We start from the raw sequence: 18,402 nt of genomic DNA on the forward strand, positions 1-18,402 counted from the left end.
CTACAGAGAATCTACATCACTGGCAATTACACTTATGATTGTATGATCCTCATTAGGCTGATTAAACTAGCTTAGCACCATATTATTTAAGTGGCAAGAGGCAAAGCAGAAGTACTTTGCTGAAGATGATATCCTAAAACTCTGAGCTAATAGGAATTTAAGAAGACTACCAGCATATAACAAATCCAAATTTAAAGAAAAAAAAAGTACCATTTTTAAGTGACTACTATGGAAACAAACATTTTGCCTCACCAAGACTGGGATGAGCAAGTTCTAGCAAAACTATTAAAGAATTCTACAAGCTACTGCTTACTCTACAGGGTGTGCTGCAAACTATCTTTATAAAACACTTACATCTGACCTCCTTCTAGGTAGAGGCATGAGGTTTAGGTCAGCAAGGAGGACTTTGAAGTCAAACAACAGTCAATGGCAATGGCAGTGGAACTCATGATCTTTTAACTTCTGACAAAATTCACCCTTTTCTTTAGCAGTTTCTGAATCAGGAGAGGCTTGTACTCTTGCATTTGCAGAGCATCGCTTGACTGGGAGCAGGCAGCCTGATTCAGCAGATGAGTTGAACGTTCCCAATATTCTTCAAAGCTGTTTTGTGTCTTTAAAAAAATCCTTATGAAAAAATAAGGTGTATCTTTTTTCACAAAATGGGCGACTGCTGGTACAGCAGAATTAGTTATTGAAGACGAACGGAAGTGTCAAATCCCAAGAAACATGATTTGTTTGTTCTTCTCTAAATAGAGAGAGAAAGAAAAAAAAAAAGCTGGTTAGGACCCTGCTTCTAGAAATGGTGGGATACTACTTATTTGAAGCGGAGAAAGAATAAATACTGCTTCTCTGATGTACTCATTAACTCACTACTCCCTGAAGCCAGCTGAAAATTTCTCATTTGCTCCATTGGGTTTTGGCCGAGACCTCTTGGATGCCTGCGGGAACTCAACCTGAGACCAGGATACACCTGCATAGCTACTCCAATTATTGCATTGAGATACCCATTGTCGCTAACTCGGAATTTCATTGGCATCACAAGAACGGTACCATTTTAAGATTTAAAAATAATCTAAACAAAAATTAAGGAAAAGTGCTGGCTGTAGTCCCTGCAACCCCATTCCCTGTTGTCAGCTGTTTCACTTCTCCGCGACCAGCTGAAGTTTTCATGAGCCGCTGAGGTCGCTCACGCCGGGCGGCCCGCGGCGCTCACGCCCGACCGCGGATCGGAGCCAGGTGGGGTCCCCGCAAAACGCCGGCGCGCAGGCAGCGCCCGCGGAGCGGGGGAACGCGACCCCGCCGGGAGGTAAGCCCATCCCCGGGAGGGCAGGGGAGCGGCGGTGGAGAGGAGGCAGAGCAGCTCCCGCCTCCCGCCCGCTCTCCTCCCACTTCCCTCTCCCGCCTTTTGTGCGCCGAGCCCGGGCGTCAACGGGCGCCGGCGGCCGCGGAGCTGACGGGAGCCCCCGGCTCTTGGCTCCGGGAGCGGCGCTGTGGCGAGGGCAGCAGCGCCAGCCGCGGCCGCTCCCGTAACCAAGGCGCTGCCTTGCAAAGACACACAGACAGAGACGGGCTGACAGACACTCGCAGCGCGGAGCGGCGCGGGCTTGGGGGCCGCCTTTGCAGCGCTTCTCCTCCCTGCACCATGCTCTGCTCCAGGCAGCGCCCGCCCGCCGCTCCTTGAGAGCAGCTAGCTCCGCGCCTAGCTAAGCGGGCGACTGGCACCCGGCTCCCCCCCCGCCCCCGGTTACCTGAGTTAGCTCCGTCCCGGGGACTTTCGCAGCGCCTCCGCCCGCTCCCGCTGTGGCAGCCCTTGGGCGGCGGGGGAGCGAGCCGCCAGCAGCCGGAGGGACTGCAGCCGCCGCCGGGGAAGAGGAGCTCGAGCCCCCGCCTCCGGAGCTCTTCATGGCGTCTCACCAGCAGACCAGGATCCAAGCCTACCTGGAGAAGAATAAGATCGGTCCCCTCTTCGAGGTAAGGTGCGCTCTTGCCGGCCGGCTCCTCCCCGGCGGGCAGCGGTGCGGGCGGGGGAGTCCCCGCAGTGGCCGCGGCTCCCCGCGCAGCCCAGGTGAACGCAGGGGCGAGGATGAGTTTGAGGCGCTGCTTCGGCAGTGCCCCTTGCCGTGCACTGCCGCCCCGCACCACGCGTTTGCCCTCGTGTCCCTCTTCCACGCCCCTCCGAATGCCGGAGTATCGCGCAGCCCTCCTTTCCCGGCTATCCCGCGGATGTGCCCCGCTTCTTCGCCCCGCCACGGACGCGCCGCCCTCTGCTCCACACGATCCCGCGCGGATCCTGAAACAGGTGCCCCTTCGCCCTCCCACCCGCGGCCCCAGTCCCCAGGGACGCCCCATCGGCGCTGTCCGCCTGGCCTCGCCTCGGCGGCCGCGGAGCCCCGCGGTGCAGGACAGCGGCCAGGCCCCGCCGTCCGGCCACGGGGAGCGGCGTATCCCGCACCCGCCCCGCGCGGCCGGGGGGAGGAGGCACTTCCAAACCCCCCGTCTCCAGGGCGGCAGCGCTGAGCAGCGGGGACTGGGCGAGCCCCGAGGCGCTGCCCCTCCCTGACCGGCTAGCAGTGACGGAGAGATGGATGCCTCCCCACCGGGAAACCCACTCGGGCACTCGGGAAGAACTCTGTCCTGCGAAAAGTCCATGTCGATGGTGTTTTCTGAAATTTTTATCTGCAGTCATACACTTGGGAACCGTATTTTTGCTATAGATTTTCTGTTTTCTTACAACTATGCACTTGCTTGGATTTGTAGATGCACAGATGTGCATATTTTACTATTTCAGTGCATATGCTGTGAATACTTAGAATTTTAAAGGGTACTAGAGCAATCGCAATTATTACCATTTTATCATCCTGTTTCTCATGCAGTTTTCACATCTAAATGCACATATATTATACTCTGGCAGTGTTATCCCAAGGCACAAGTCTCCCTTTTTCAGTATTTAACTTGTTCTCAATCAAGCTTACTATATATGAAATCTCTTTTATTCTGGTGTGGTGGATGCCTCGTCTTCAGTGTATATTTTGGGTAACGTTTGCCAACGCCCATAAAAAAGGTTCAAATTTTGTTAGAAAACTGTTCATTAATGTTTTTGTATTTTTTGTGCGCTGAGGTTGTTGAAACAGACTATGTTAGCTCAGTGTCAGAGGTGTTAGGTATTTTTATTTTGCAATAAATAAAGCTCCATTTGATGGAACAGTAACTGAGTACTAGGGAACAGCAGATGATTTTTCTAGTTAAGGAATTAATAAAAAATGAAATATTTGCGTGGTTCAGTTTCTGAATAAAAGACTGTTCAATCAGCAGAATTGCTAGGTGCTTGGCTGCCAGCTGGGGTGAAACCACGACAATATGTAACTGACTCTTGTATATCTCAATGGGAATTAAATGCTTTGGGGTTATTGAGGGGTTAGGCCCTTGGCAGCTGTCATTTTCTTCAAAATTTCCTTAACCCGTTGGTTTGCACATTGAAGTTCAAACAAAATACTTGACATCACTGTTCTGAGTCCTGGTGTTTTAACCTAGTTTCTCAGTAGTGTAAGATGCTCATATCTGCTGTTTAGATTCTTGTGGGATGCTTTAGTTATCAATGGTGGAGGGAAAGATGAAGAAGTTGTATTTGTTACAGCATTTCATGTATCACTACATATTTCACTAATCACTGGAATTTCATTTTGATAGAAAGAATCTGTGAAAGGCTCTTTGCATAACCTTGCAGACTGTCTACTGCTTGTTAGTGTACTCCTGTAATAGTGTACTATTTCTTTTTGTGAGAAATCCACTTAGACCTGAATACTAGTGAGTGGTTTCAAGATATAGGGGTGTAGCATTCCTGTAGCTGTTTACAGTTATTTTAATCCATAACAGTGGGAGGAAGAGGATTGTAATTGTTATCTCCTCCACTTCCTGATTAGCTGTTCAAAATCTACTTACATATTTCATTTTGGTGATGTACTTTTTGATCTCAACAGTTTATTGTAGATATACAACCTGTGCTTGATCTTAGTAAGAGGAAGGCATGTATTTGAAGTTGATGGGAATTGATCAAAGACTATGCATAGGATGAAGCTTGTACTCTATACTAGTATTCCTATTATATATTCATTGTGGTGTTTCAAGAATACCATGTGTTCGCAGTCAGATATATTCACTAACACATCAGTTTTTCATGTGTCTAAAAGTTCTGACACATTGAGAAAAGAGACCTGTGCTTTGTCTTTCATTCAGGAACAGCTAGAGTTTTCTTATACCACTTCTAGTTTTAATGCTAATTAATCATCACTTGTCATGGATGACAGTTATCTTTTTTTTCAGTGAGTACTACTTTTCTTATACCAAGTCAGAACACAACAAACTTGGATTCAATTTTCTGCAGTGTTATTTGCTGAGCAGGTTGTGACTGTAATTGCTCAATATATGCCTCAAGTCAACATTTTAAGGAGTGCAAAAAATAATACTGGATAATTGGAGGCAGTCACAGGAAAGAAGAATGTGGATAGTGAACCTGCAGGCTTTCTGAGATGAAGACAGAGATGGTGATGCATAAATAGATTGTATTTCATACTTGCATAATGAAGGGTCAGTGATCAGGAGGACTTTACACCATGGATTTAAGACAATTGCACAGGCGCAGTTAACTGACAGATGGAACAGGTGGCGGTTTATTGAAGATAAAGTACAATTTCCCTGCATTACAGTCAGTAACAGTAGTTGCTGCTCGTTGCTAGTTGGTCATTCTGTTCCAGTTGCTTGCAGTTATCCTAGTGGTGTCTGTTTTCTCCTTTCTGTCCTGTATTTGTGGCCCTCTCTTACTGTGGCTAGGGCTTTTTGTACTTCACTAACCAGCAGTATCTACTTAAGAATGTCTTTGCTTAAGTTTTGTATGGTGTGGCACTTGAATTATGCTTCTAATTTGTGTGAAAGAGTTCAAGAGAAGTGCTGACACATGAGATGCAGAAAGACCTTAGGCTCTCCCTTGCTTAAAAAGTTGTTTCCATCTCTATAAGGAAAAGCGAGGAATAACCTCCTGGAGAAAGAATTAATGAGCTTCAGCTGACTCAGCAGGCATTGGTCTTCTACTGACTACCAGTACCTGTTAGCAGATAGTAGGAAGTCTTATCCATTTAGCTATGAACGGTAACACACAGATTCACTTGATTCCAAACATTTTTACTAGTTAAATTCTAGTTTATGGGTTAGAGGTGGGAAGGAAGGTGGGTGGGAATTAGTGTGTATATCTAAGACTGTCAATTTTGAGATTTAAAACAGATTGCAAGCAACTTTGATACTTCAGCCTCATTTTCCCCTGGTGAATGTAGGTCTCTAAGTCATGGCTTTTCAAAACTGTCTCTCCCATTTCATCTTTCAGGTGTCTAAGGTTTTTGCAGGTGAAATTCCTGTGAACCTATAAGTCAACTCCTAAATGCTCCAGGGCATGCAGGTGTTGTTAGTGCTGACAGTAAGGTCTGAAGTTAACTCCTTAAATTCTGTCAGGTTTCATGAGCTGCCTTATTCTGTTCTGTGTAGATTTTGTGTGTTGTGGGGGAGGATTTTTTCCATTTGCTTTTGAAATCTTAGACATCTTTCTGTAAGAGAATACTGTGGTTAGACAATTTTGGATTTGAGGAATGCCCTTTAGAAATGCCTCTTTCTGGGATTTTTGTGGTAACACATAGCATAGCACTACCTTATTTTTTTAAGGGTTTTTTTTTCACATTAACTTGGAAGCTAACATGAATTCTAAACATGAATTATTTCTGTGATGAAGCTTCACTGTTTTGTTTTTTTTTCCATCTTTCTAAAATGTGAACAGGAGGTGTATGCCTAAAATTGGCTGGGACAGAATATTCAGAATCAGCACCCACTCATTTCTGTCTGAGTGAAGTATTGACCCACTTTGTGTTTCAGGCATCCAATCCAATAAATTCTTTTTGTGTGTTAATAATCTCAATGAATAATCCTACTGCCTGTATCATATATCTAGTTTTCTGTATGCCTGTATCTCTTTAGCATCCAGTTGTGTTCTTATTTGGGCAACCTGACAGTTTCTGTGAATTTGAAAGCTGGATCAGCACTCTTAAGAACAGATTGCAATAAATCTTCAAGAACTGTGAGATAAAATTAGTGCTTCAGAATTTTTTTTATTTCTAGAACTGCAACTAAAAAGCATCCAGCAGGTACACTGTTGTTATGCAAACCAGAGAACTGTGGTTTCTTTCAGTTATAAAAAGCCAAAATAACTCTTCTCAAAATAAACATACCAAACCTCTGGTTACCTTTGAGATTTTTTCCTCCAAGTAATATGGGGTTAGAACTGTAATTTATATTTCAAACAACATAAAGGCTATTTTCATAATATCACCCTTAGCTTTTCTCATTTAGCAGAAAAAGTAACAGCAGCAAATATAATAAACTTTTTTTAATTTGTGATTTTTTTTTTCCCTAAATGACATAACATTATTGGTGTATATTATGCACTGTCTTCCATTATTTAAATAAAATAACTATGCTTCTGACTTAAACCTTAACCTATTTGGTGATGAACAGTATGGTGCATCTTGTGACTGACTTAGTCAAAGTTCGGGTATGAATTTTTGGAGTTTGGACTGTCTTCTGAAGCGATGTTTACCCTTGGTTCTTAAATATACAAATGTAGACATAGTCAACTTGAATGTCTTATTTACCGGTTTAAGACTTCTCAAAGAATCAAATTAAATTTTAAGCTGCAATATCTGCAATGTGAATGATAGAGATGCACTCAAAGAATTCTTTTCTGTTGATCTTGCTTAGATAATATTTATTTTCATTTGGTGTTATACTTAAATGGTTAGATTCTGTTGCTAGTGTGAAAGAGTCTGTATTCTGGATGATACAAATTTATTTACAGAAGCATTTAATTTCAAGCAGCTAGATGGAGTCTTTGGAAGGCCAAGTTTTTCAGTACTTAGACATCATAAGCATAATTTTAGGTACTAACTGATTACCCGGTGACATTGTTTCAGCCTCGCAGTCCCTGTTTCAGGGGAGCCAATGTTAACTGTTTTTCAAGGGATGTGTGGAAACCAGTAGTGATCTAGAAATGCTGTAGTGTTACACAGTGTGGGGTAGGGAATCGCATTTAAATTCTAATTTTTATTTTTGTTGTTTCCTGCTACAGTAGGGCATTGTGGTAGCCTTGATGTGTGCTTAAGACCTACTTAAGGGGAATGAAAGTCAAATGGAAAAATTGGTGTAGACATGTCCTTTGCTTTTTGGAGAATTCACTGTACATTCTGATAGTTGCCTTGTTAAAGTTACCTTCAAGGGAAAAGAAGTGAAAAACCCTAATTAAAACTATGGACACACCCTTCTCCATTAACAGTTTCATGAGCAATGGCTTTATGGTTTTTACTTGGCTTTTGTGGTGACCAACAAGATGCAAAAGTCATCAGAAATTTCTTTGTGGTTGATGCATTCAATTCTACTCTCCTCTGGAATCTGGGTTTAAGAAAAGAATGTTGTTCCTGAATAAGGAAGCATGTTTTACTGTTCTGCAGCAAGTGGGCTTCTTAGTTAGCTTCTTTATTTTAACAAACACACCAGAAAGACAACTATTATTAATGTTAGCTTCTTTTAGAAGTGTTACTTTGTAAATGGAAGTGTTAAAAAATTGAGTTAGAAACATAATTTTTAAGAGCATATCACCAGCATGTTCTTTTACAGTTTGCCTCACATTTTGAAGGTCTAATCACTACTCTTTCTTTTTTTTTTCCCAATGTTTTTTCTTCCCACTTGGTACTTTCCATTTTGTCTCTTGTTCATGCAAATGAAGAAGTGGGGAGCAATAATTTCTCATTCTCAATTTTCTAGTGATTGTTTGGTTGGTTTTGTTTGTTTGTTTTTTGTAGTGATTTCTATTTATTATTTTTTTAAATCTTGGAATGTTTAATTTTTTTTGGGAAATGTGCTTTTGTATGAGTGGCAGGTGATGGAGATACTTTGTTACCTCTGGACTAGAAAGGTGGCTTCAGGTATTTTTATGTTCACCAACTTTTGGAACAAAGATTACCCAAACACTTTAATGTCTGTAATAATTCAGATAGAAATTAGATGTTGTTTTCTGTGTTCTGTATTATCTCTCTTGCATGGATGCACACTTTCTTATACTCCTAAGAAATGTCATACTAGCTGTGAAGTATGACAGAAGGGTATCTTCTGTTTTAAGAGGCTTCTCTGCCTGAAACCATGAGGAATGGTTAAAAACCAGCTGAAAGCAACATCAGCCAATTGTTGGCCTCCTGACTAAGGTGGTGTGCTGTTTCAAACTTTACTGAAGGTGATGAAAAGCAGTACTCGTTTCATAGGAGAAACAAGGATTCATGAGTTTAATCCTAGGACATAGGTAAAGAGCGTGATCACTTGAAATGCACACCTATGCCTTTACCAAGACAATCCAACATCTATATATGCTCTCAGTATAGATGGTAATATTCTTTCAACAAGCTTGTAACAGACACATTTTTGACAGCCTTAACTTTAATGTCAGGTGATGCCCCTCTGTTTACAGTTATGAGAAATGCCCATACAAAATGAGGAGTGCATGTGAACTTGCTTACCCTTGATAAAAAGAAGGCTATTTTACATTAGCCACCTCTTATAAAATTTCTGTCCATACAGAGAGTGGAAACTCTTAGCTTCTTATTGTGTATTGGGTATTTACATGAAGCATCCTTTCTCTTTCCTCATTTCCCAGCTCCCCACAATATTCAATGAATGAAATCAATGTATTCATGCCCCAGATTTCTCTATAGTGGCTGGTACAATATACTTATCAAGCTCTTTTGTTGGCTTCTGGAGGAGCTGTTTTCTGGGGCAGGAATGATGAGGTCTTTCAGCTGTGTTGGAGCCTTTTTAAATGGATCTTTCCACCTTTCATAGTCTGTTTTATTTCAGACACTCTGATAGTTTAGTACTCAGAACTGCAGGCTGTGAGGCTGATTTAATAGCCAGTTGCTGCAGGTCCTGTTCGTCTTCATTGCTGGCTGCCCATTCCTGGTGTCCTTATTCCAGAACTGGTAGTTGTGTCATACTACGGTTACCAAGTTTGGGAATATGAAATACAAGAAAAGAAGTCTGCAAAGAAGTGAAAAATGTTCAGTTGGCTGAGCTCAGTGGGTCACTATGTGGTCTGATGAGGACCATGGCAGTGACTCGGGACAGAAAATGTACGTGGCCAGAGAGTGAGGGGAAGGAGGTAAGCACAACTGTGTTTTTCTCCAGTAGCAAGCTGCTAAATGGGCATAAGCGATCTGCAAAGCTTATGTGCTGAAGTTAGCTTCATATGGATCTTGCCTTTTAAAGGTGCGGTTCTCCACAAGTTGGGAGAAAGTCATGGAGCCCAGCCCAGTCGATTCTGTGAAGGAGCAGAAGAGGGAATTGAATAATTGGGGAGGATGGCTGAATGAATTAGGAAGAAGCAGAACATATGAATACACTGAGCCTGAAAGTGAGAAGGAATAGGAATGGGAAGAGGGTGGGATGACAAAGATTAATGCTACATTGCCAACATGTTCTTTTTCTTTTCTATTTTTCTTCTTATAATCTTCAGTGAAATGGTTACCTGGCATCTGTACTTTCTTTTTCTAAGGAAAGGTTCAAGTGCTTGTAGTTGCTAAGAATATAACCAAAGGGTGAGAATCACAGGACAAATATGAGAAAATATAACTTCTTATCATCTAAAGAATATGCATGTTTTGCAGTGTCTGACTCATACTTCTGGTACTTGTTCTTGTCTATACTGCTTGGGCTACATTTGCTGGGGAGTTAAAGTACTTATCACTACTATTAACACTGGTTGCTGTGCCATGAACTTCATGAAGAAGGAGTTACACTCCAATTTGACAGGCATTGAGCCTCTGCTAACATTTGTATGAGTGATAAGTAAACTGATGATCATGAAATATTTCTCTGGTCAGGTATCTATCTCAAAAAAAAAAGGAATTCTGAATGATAAGTTTGGTGCACTAGTGCAGAAAAGCTGTTCTGTATTGTTGATAACAGAATTTGTCCTAGAAGCCTAAGTAAATTGAAGCAGTTGTTTCTGGAGACATGGGAGATGGTTCACAGAACTGAACAGGAAGGGTGGTTTCAACTGTAGTTGACCTTTGAAGAGAACCTGTGGAAGCAATTATGCACAGGGCATTTTGGAAGAAAAGAAGTTTATGCAATAGATTCTGTGATAGTTTTGTAGAGATGGAAGAAGAAGAAAAGAGAGACATGGCATAAGATTCCTGGATTTCTGACTGGGTGTACTGGGATTTCTCAGACTGAAATGTGTATGTGTGCATGTGCATGAGCTCTGAAACATTGGGACACACCTACTAATTCCATGTGTGCTGGACAGAGATCCTGTGTAAATGCGGCAGGTGTTGTGTGTTCCTGTTCAGACACATTGTATTAACTGCACATGTCCACTGCAGTTTGGTATGAAACGCTCAATACACTACACCCAACGTGACCTGGAAATTCATCTTCCTAAGCAGTCTGAAGAATCTTGTCCTTCCTACCTAATGAGCACAAAGCAGAGATGTTCAGGAAAACAGAAGCTGAGGAGAAAACCAAGGTTTGCAGATGCGAGCGGGTGTGCCATTATGAACCACCACCCGTAATTGTGCTGAGGATGAACTCTTCGTAGGATTAACCTCAGAAAAATGACAGGCTGCAACTCACTGAGTATCTTTCTAAGACACATACTTTTGCATGATGTAGAGCCTCCAGGAAAAAAATTAAAAGGTGTTTCAGAGCTCCTCCTAAGTGTGCCATGATTCAGAATAATGCCATTAGGTAGTCTAACACAAAGTGTGAGATAGTGAAGCTATTTGGAGATAAAGACTGGACAGAGACTTATCAGTATGGAACAAAGAGGAGATACACACAAATAGAAGACTAAGTTGCTGGAGTAACAGATTTAATCTTGATTTCTTACTCTGTGAAGGAGGAATACCTGAAAGAAAAAGCAGGGAAGAAGAAGGAGCAAAGGTAAATAAGAAACTCAAGAGAATTTATTTTATTCTATGTTTCCCTATGATTATAGAAAAAAAAGATTAGAAGAATGAAGTTAGCCAGAGTGAAGATCCAGTTAATATTTACTTAAACACTGAAGAAAAAGATAAGAGTTCAGGAGAGGAAATAAAATATATGGTAGTTGGGATACTGAAATGGTAGTCTGTTATCTGGCTGCTGCTCCTACTTCTGCTGCTGCTGTCCTGCTGCATTATCATGTATTATTCTGTGCTTGTGTTTCCCCTTTCTTTGTCTTGTTTTTCTGCACAGAGCCTGCAAACCACTCTGGGTCCTACAGTCTTCACATGGTTTAGGAGTTTTCACAGCAAGGCCCTTAGCTTCATTATGGTCCTTCTGCTTTCTCTTCTTTCTTTGTGCTACGTCAGTGTCTGGTAGTGCTTTTAATCTCTTTAATTGGTGCCACACAATAAAAAAAAAAAATTGATTTCTTCCCTGCTTAGTGTGGTGGTTCAGAGCACAGACAAGTCTCAAGGCTGCAGTGTGATCTGTGTGATCACACTGTGTTCTCATGGGGAGCCCTGCTGCAGTTGGAGAGACCCTGATTTACAAGAGGAAGGCCCTCACTCGTAACCAGGCAGATTTAGTCTAATATTAAATAAACAGCAATCAAATCATCAGGAAGCTTTAATAGGGCAATCGCTGTCAGGGCTGGGAAGTTCCTTTGCAGTGTCAGAAACAAACTAAAACGTACACCAGTGACTCACAGGCATTGTTTTCTAAATAAAAAGCATAAGAAAATGAGACTAATAATGCTTTGGCTGTTATTAAAAATAGCTCTACAACCCAAAAACCTGTCACATCCTCTAAAAATTCCCAGATCTCAGCTTCTAGAAATAAAGTGATTTTTAATTGCCTAAACCATTGCAGTCTTGATGGTAGAAGTGTCTGATAAGAAATGATGGGCTTAACTCCAGTTCTATGTACAATTCAATTATTTGTCCTTAAAAATTACCATTACCACCCGTAGAAAGTTTTAAATTGTTAGTACAGTAGTATTTCCTTAAATATCCACTAGCTTTCTTGTAAAATATAGTCCTTCAGTCCTTTGTTTTGAAAACCTAAACCAGAGGATAGCTTATGGATGTTGCAGGTCATGTCTCTGGTAGGTCAGTGAGGGCATGGTGACTAAATCTGCAGTGACAATTTACATGAAGAAGACAATCAAAGTGCAAATGACAGGTAAAACTGGTTTATTTCTAAAAACTATGTGTTGAAGTTACTTTGTTTGACCTAGAAAGTGATATTACTAAGTTAATTCATAGGATGTAATTATTAGAACTCATTTTTTTTATGAATTCTTTTTTCATGCTATTTTTTCTTTTGGGAAAATATATATTCATTAGCTTATATTTTTGGTACACAGAGACCAATAATATTTTTTTTAATTTCATACTTATGCTTTGCATTATGTAAAAGTGGCATTAATATTGCCATCATATAGTGTCCAACATCCTCTCATTTCAGAGGCTTTTTTTGCAGCTTAGTATTGACATTTTCAACTGCAATTTAAAGCTAGCACGGATTTTTCACGTTACTTACTTAGGTGAGGATTTTTCAAGGACTTGGGCATGCAAGTAAGTTTTTAACGAAACAAATAAGCAGTAATCTATGTGACAAATCATGAAGGTAAACTATATACTTTGTTCATCTTTTTTCAGTAGCTTTACATATGAATCTGCATTTGAATGAATGAATATAATTTTCAGCCATAAATTCTGTTATCATACTGAGAGGTAGAAAAGAAAAAGTTCAAAAATAGGATTAACAGCAGGTGGGTCACTTATACTTCAGCTTAAGTGTTCATATATCATATTTTGTGCTTGTCCTCAGGATGAATGCTGCCTTAAATTTCTTCATAATGACGCATTGATGAGCAGATATGAGTAGGTCTGAGAATGCAAAATTTATAGCAATCATTTTTGGATAGGGATTGTCAGCAATGTACGATTTAGGGCTGGGTGAAAATATATATTTTTTTTTAATTCCTGTTGAAAAACACAGCTCCTTTAAACCTTTAGGTCTGATAATTTGACGTATTTTGTTAAAGCACCAGATTTTTGTGATGAGTTGATTAACTGAACTTGCTCATTTGGCTGAATGGCTTGATGGAAATTATAGTTTGGATGTCTGTTAAGCTCCTACAGGCTCTCTCAGCTGTACTACAAAAATACTTGAATGGTATTTTCCATGACTAGTTATGCAGTGGTTTTGTCTAATATTTGAGCATTTGAAAATTTACTCTAGTATTACACAAAATGGGATCTCGCCATTCTCATAAGTCCTTATAATAATAGGTACCACAATAATCAAGAGGTACCACAGTAATCAAGAAGACTTTCTCGGAGCATCTCTTTGTCCTGCTTTCAGAGGAATATTGGGTGTATTTCTTCTGGATTTCTGTGATATCAAAAGACTCCATGAGCCTGATATATGTCAATAATATAATATATATGTATAAATATTGGTAGAAAAGCATAATGCTTTCTCTGCCTCCCACCAGCTAGATCATTTTTGTGTTCGATCCATTACTTAAGGATTATTTTCGTATTTTATACAAAAACGGTTCAAATAATGACATTCAAGTTTGAAGTCAGGCTGAACAAGTGTTACAGAATGTGTTTTTAAAGGTCTGTGTGATTACTGTGATATGTATAAAAATGAACCACAGTAAGTTTGTATGAGCAATTATAAACCAAACTTTCAAGTGTTTGTGGTGTGGTTTTTTTTTTGCTTTAAAGCCTACTTTTTTATTAACATAGGAAATGAGATGTGAAAAACAAACATGAAATTTATCCAAATTAAAAATGCATAGGACAAAACCCAGTTATGTGTTGTTTTAGTCCAGGGACAGTTACAGCCCCAACCTGAAACTGTCTGCAGTGTTGGTGCAGCTGTGTAGTGCTGAGCGTGTAGAACTATGCATTTGGCATTAGACCATCTCTTCTGTTAAACATGTGCCTGGGTGTACTCTAATATCTATCATATATTCTCAAGAAAGTTTGGTGTTTTTCCTCATAGAGTTCAATAGACTCACTGGTTTTTTACTTCTGCTCATCAGTTGTCTTTTGCTGAAGTTATCTTTTCTGGGCATGACTATAGGACATCCAGCCTCTGAGAAGGAAGTGTCTTGTCTGAAGCAAGTCTCCCAGTGACTCTTTCTGTGCAGAAGTTGTATGGGAATCTGTTCTTCCTCATAGTTCTCCAGAGTAATCGACATGCTTTGCAATACACCGGTTCTGGAAGTCTGGCAGTAGAGTGAGAGGCTTTTGTCTTTTCTGATAGTGATCTAATCTTTCTCTGTGTTTTGTAACATCACTTGTTTAATTGCAATTGTACACTGGTTAAAGGTATTTTTTGGCTCTGTGATTCTAGTAGCCAAACCTGGGTGAAAAAAAGAGCATTCAAGTTACAGTTCTATACAGTATGTTGCAGTTGTGTTTCAGCGTTGGGAATTGATGTTTGGATGTGGAAATAACTTAATGTAGGACTGTCTTGATACAAGTGTTTAGATTGAATTTTTGATATTACATAATGCAGGATTGAAATACAGTATTTCTTATATGAACAAAGCTAAATATTATTTAGGTATCCATGCTATTCTTCATATAACTACTGAATTATGTCTGTCATTTTTATCTCTTTCCATGCCTTCTAGGGAATATGGTTATGTCTTTTTCACATTTCAAGATGTGCAAAACGAATATAATAGGTTATCCTTCCTATATGTAGTTAGATCAATTATCTTCTAAAAACCCCTGCCATCTTTATATTGCATTTTCACCTGCTGGCTGCAACAAGAAAAAGGTACCCTACTGGTAGAAATTGTAGACATACTGCAAACAAGAACTTCTGCCTGAAGCGTTTTGGGTCTTATTTCAAGGCAGCACAAAACCAGTAAATGAGGTAAGCAAGTAAATCTGTGGAGGGGATCTTGGAGCATGCATTTTCAGCAGGTAACCTTGGTGCCTCCTTTGCAAGAGTAGGTTTTGCTTTGTAGGAGCGCTCAACTGGGCCGCATGTTGTTCGCCTTCAGTAGGCTGCGTTGTCTCCTGGGCTCAGACCTCAGCCTTGCCAGATCATTGCGTGTTGAAACCTTGGCACGCGAAGGGCCTGCTTCTCAGGAGAATCCCAGATGGCAGCCAGGGGGTTGTTCTGCAAGTCTGAGCCACTTTTAGAGACAGTAACTATAACTTCTCAAGGCACTCAGTGTTAACATTTCCTTCCCCTAGCAATTTTGCTACTGTGTCTCTCATACCTGATCCTTCATGGTTCATGCTGCATTGTAAACTTGAATACTTCAAGCCTGTACTGTTAAGATCAAAATGGACACCTGCATGTCTTTTTCCCTACGTGTACCTAATCTTCAGTTTTCTTCTTTTAGTCTGACTATGATGGGGTCATCATTCTCAGAAATTTCTTTGCCTTGAGCAGCAGAAGTATCTATTTTAATTTGACGTGAAATAAAGAGATTATCCATGAAGGCAGAGAATGTTAGAAATCTTTCAGAACTTAGAGAAACTTTAATGATACTTTTTTCAGTCATCTTGCTGGCTGATGAGGAAAATCATACAAGTGATTTTGGCTTAACTGATGGATGATAAAAAGTCCATATGGAACCAATCAGAGGTGGATTTTGTTTCCTATTGAACTGGAATTATTAAGGTGTCTTCCCAGTTGGGGCTGAACATAAATACAGGTATGCTGATATCCATTATTAGAAATAAAATAGTTGCCAGTATCATATGGTAGAATTTAATAGATGGTAGTACACAAAATGCAGGAAGATCTATATTATAGAAACAAATTGGACAATACTTCTTTTTTTATTAGTTAATCTAGTTATTTAGATACCTATCAGAATATTATTAATTCATGCACTTATAATCAAATTTTTTTATATCTGTGGACTGATAGCAAAAGATTCCTGTATTCTTGCATTTAAAGAGACCAATTCTTTTCATTCCAATTTCATTGTGGGTTTTGGGTTTTTTTCCAAATGGCAAAGGTCAAATGTATGTGTAATTAGGAAAAAGCCTCATCTACATTTAAATGAACACAGGTTAAAATAACTGCTAATAGAAAAGTGTTACTTGTAATAGTTAAAAGATTTTTATAGTTTCTACTTGCAGTTAGAAAAGCAGAGTATGAGCAGTGTTGAACCAAACTGAACAAGACTGAGCGTTCTCAAAGGTGTTTGAGAGCTTGCAGGTGGTGATTGTTCTGACAAGATACTGTGCATGGCTTTTTACCTGTGAAAAGCAAATCAGTGTGACATTTCCTGTGGGGGGAAAAGAGAATGCAAGTAGCTTTAGGTCAATCAAACAACTGCTTATTTGTGGAACAACTTCACTGTCTTCTTAAAATGCTATATCAAAAACACTCCTTAGTCTTGTTTAAGGAATTTCAGCTACAATTGCAGAATATAAATTTTACAGATGTAAAATAACTCTTTATATTTTGCTGTGGTGAAAATTAATTTCCAGATTTTTCTATGGCAACAAATTCTGACCTTTCCAGTTCAGGAGCCTCTGTTGTATTGGTGCATATTAAATATTTAGATCTGTTTAAAAAGCTGATTACAACATTGATATGAAGTCTTAAGAGACCAAGTCAATCTCTCACAGGTAAATAAAAGGAAATTAAGATGCGTATCAGAATAGATATTAATCTATTCAAAGTGTATGAATAGAACTTGTAATTAGACTGCGTATTACCAACTGTTGTTAGTTGCTGTACTAAAGGAACATCTCCAAATGACATGATTTAAGTAAATTCTAACAATCAGGGCACATCTCTTAATTTCTTTGGCATTTACTTAGTGATCATTACCTGAGCAAACTTAGGGTAGCAGTTTAAGTCAAGATAATTAAATCCGTGTTAGAACTTCCCTGCCTTGGGCTCTGGTAACTCACATTCTCTATTTTGTGTCATTGTAGTTGCTGGTTATTATTGAAGTTCCATGTGAATAGTTTAAAAATTCTTGGTCAAAATTAAAAAAATATGAAAACAATTTTTATAATAAATTTAATGCATAGAACTTACACAGAATATTTGTTAACTTTGGCTACACACATTGGGCAGTAGAAATTTTTAAAACATCATCTCCTATTTGTTCATATTTGTTTTCCTGTATAACTTGAGTAAATATAATCCTGTAAGAATGCAAAGCTCCTTTTTTCGTTGAGGATGCGATCCAAGCTGTTATGTGCATTTAGTTACAAGCCAAATTGCTGAAATTTCCATAGAGTCTGGGATTTGTTAGTCACATTGTTAGGACTGAACACTGCATGGGTATTACTATGTGTCTATCTAGAAACCCCACATACTATGAACTTATCCATAGTACTGAAAACCAAAGTACAAAGCAATGTCTGAAATATTAGCTAGGTCTCAAGTGTCAAGCTAGAGTTAAAAGCAGGTGTTACTGTGCAGTTTTTCAGAGATAATCTTAGCAATTTTAAAATAATCTTTACTTGCATTGTGAATTTATTTGGAGTATGGCTTAGTCCTAAGCTTTTTTGAAGTTGGCTTTTTTTTCTTCCAGTTGCTTGTGCTCTTAGCAGGGCTTTGGCAGATGCCACAGGAGTTCATGGGAGGCATGGAAGGCAGTTACTCTCTAGTGCAAGTATAGTAGATTCATGCTGCCTCAAAGCGCTTTGTGGCTCTCTACAAAAATGTAGTCTTTTTAGTCACTTGTATGTGCTTTATGTGTACAATAGGCAGAAGAGTAGTAGTGAGCATGTAAAATGGAGAGAAAAGCACAGGACCAGGCTATCAAACTTGTGGCTCTAAAGTTTGCTGTAAAACTTGATTTGACAGGACTTGCTTTGAAGCCATGCCACTGTTGGTGGAATAAGCCCCAGTGCACACCTTGTAGTTATCAGTACAGTGAAGCAAGCAGGGGGATTAGAGGGTGTTTCAGGCAATGGCTGAGGCAAGTGTCCACCTTGCTTATGACTTTAGATAGGACTAGGACTTTCACTAGCATTGCACTAAATAATTGCTTGCTGCGTAACTCCAGATTTAGGTCCTCTGTCTTCTGCTGGAAATATTAACAATTGAAATCTGGAATTTTAAGTAGTAAGAATGACACTTTTAATTCCTAGACCAAATTTATCAATGTCATACTTCTGGTATTGTGCCCCATCCAGCTGTGGTGGGTGGGAATGAATAAGCGGCTGGTGGGTGCTTAGCTGCTATCTGGGGTCAACCAACCTAGAGTAGCCACAAAAATACCTGCTGCTTTAGTTTTTAGCATTACCCTCCCTCAGAAAAAAAAAATTGTGTCAGAAGGTTGAAGCTAAGTCAGTGAAGTTTAAACTGGAAATATGATGA

At 39.8% G+C, this 18,402-nt stretch overlaps 1 protein-coding gene across 2 annotated transcripts in view; it reads left to right on the forward strand.

Moving 5' to 3' along the window:
* Positions 1-1,448: 1,448 nt before the first annotated feature.
* The window catches only part of CUNH8orf34 (chromosome unknown C8orf34 homolog), a 133,296-nt gene continuing 116,342 nt past the window's right edge, over positions 1,449-18,402 (forward strand). For both annotated transcript variants that reach the window (XM_039379850.1, XM_039379851.1), the window contains exon 1: positions 1,449-1,971. In XM_039379850.1, coding sequence (XP_039235784.1) covers positions 1,903-1,971 — 69 coding nt within the window. In that variant the 5' untranslated portion in view covers positions 1,449-1,902. The remainder of the gene's footprint in view (positions 1,972-18,402) is intronic.

The sequence above is a fragment of the Pipra filicauda genome, unplaced genomic scaffold (assembly GCF_003945595.2).
Source record: "Pipra filicauda isolate LSUMZ 115617 unplaced genomic scaffold, ASM394559v2 scaffold177_size2800117_pilon, whole genome shotgun sequence".
In the NCBI taxonomy this organism is placed as follows: Eukaryota; Metazoa; Chordata; class Aves; order Passeriformes; family Pipridae; genus Pipra; species Pipra filicauda.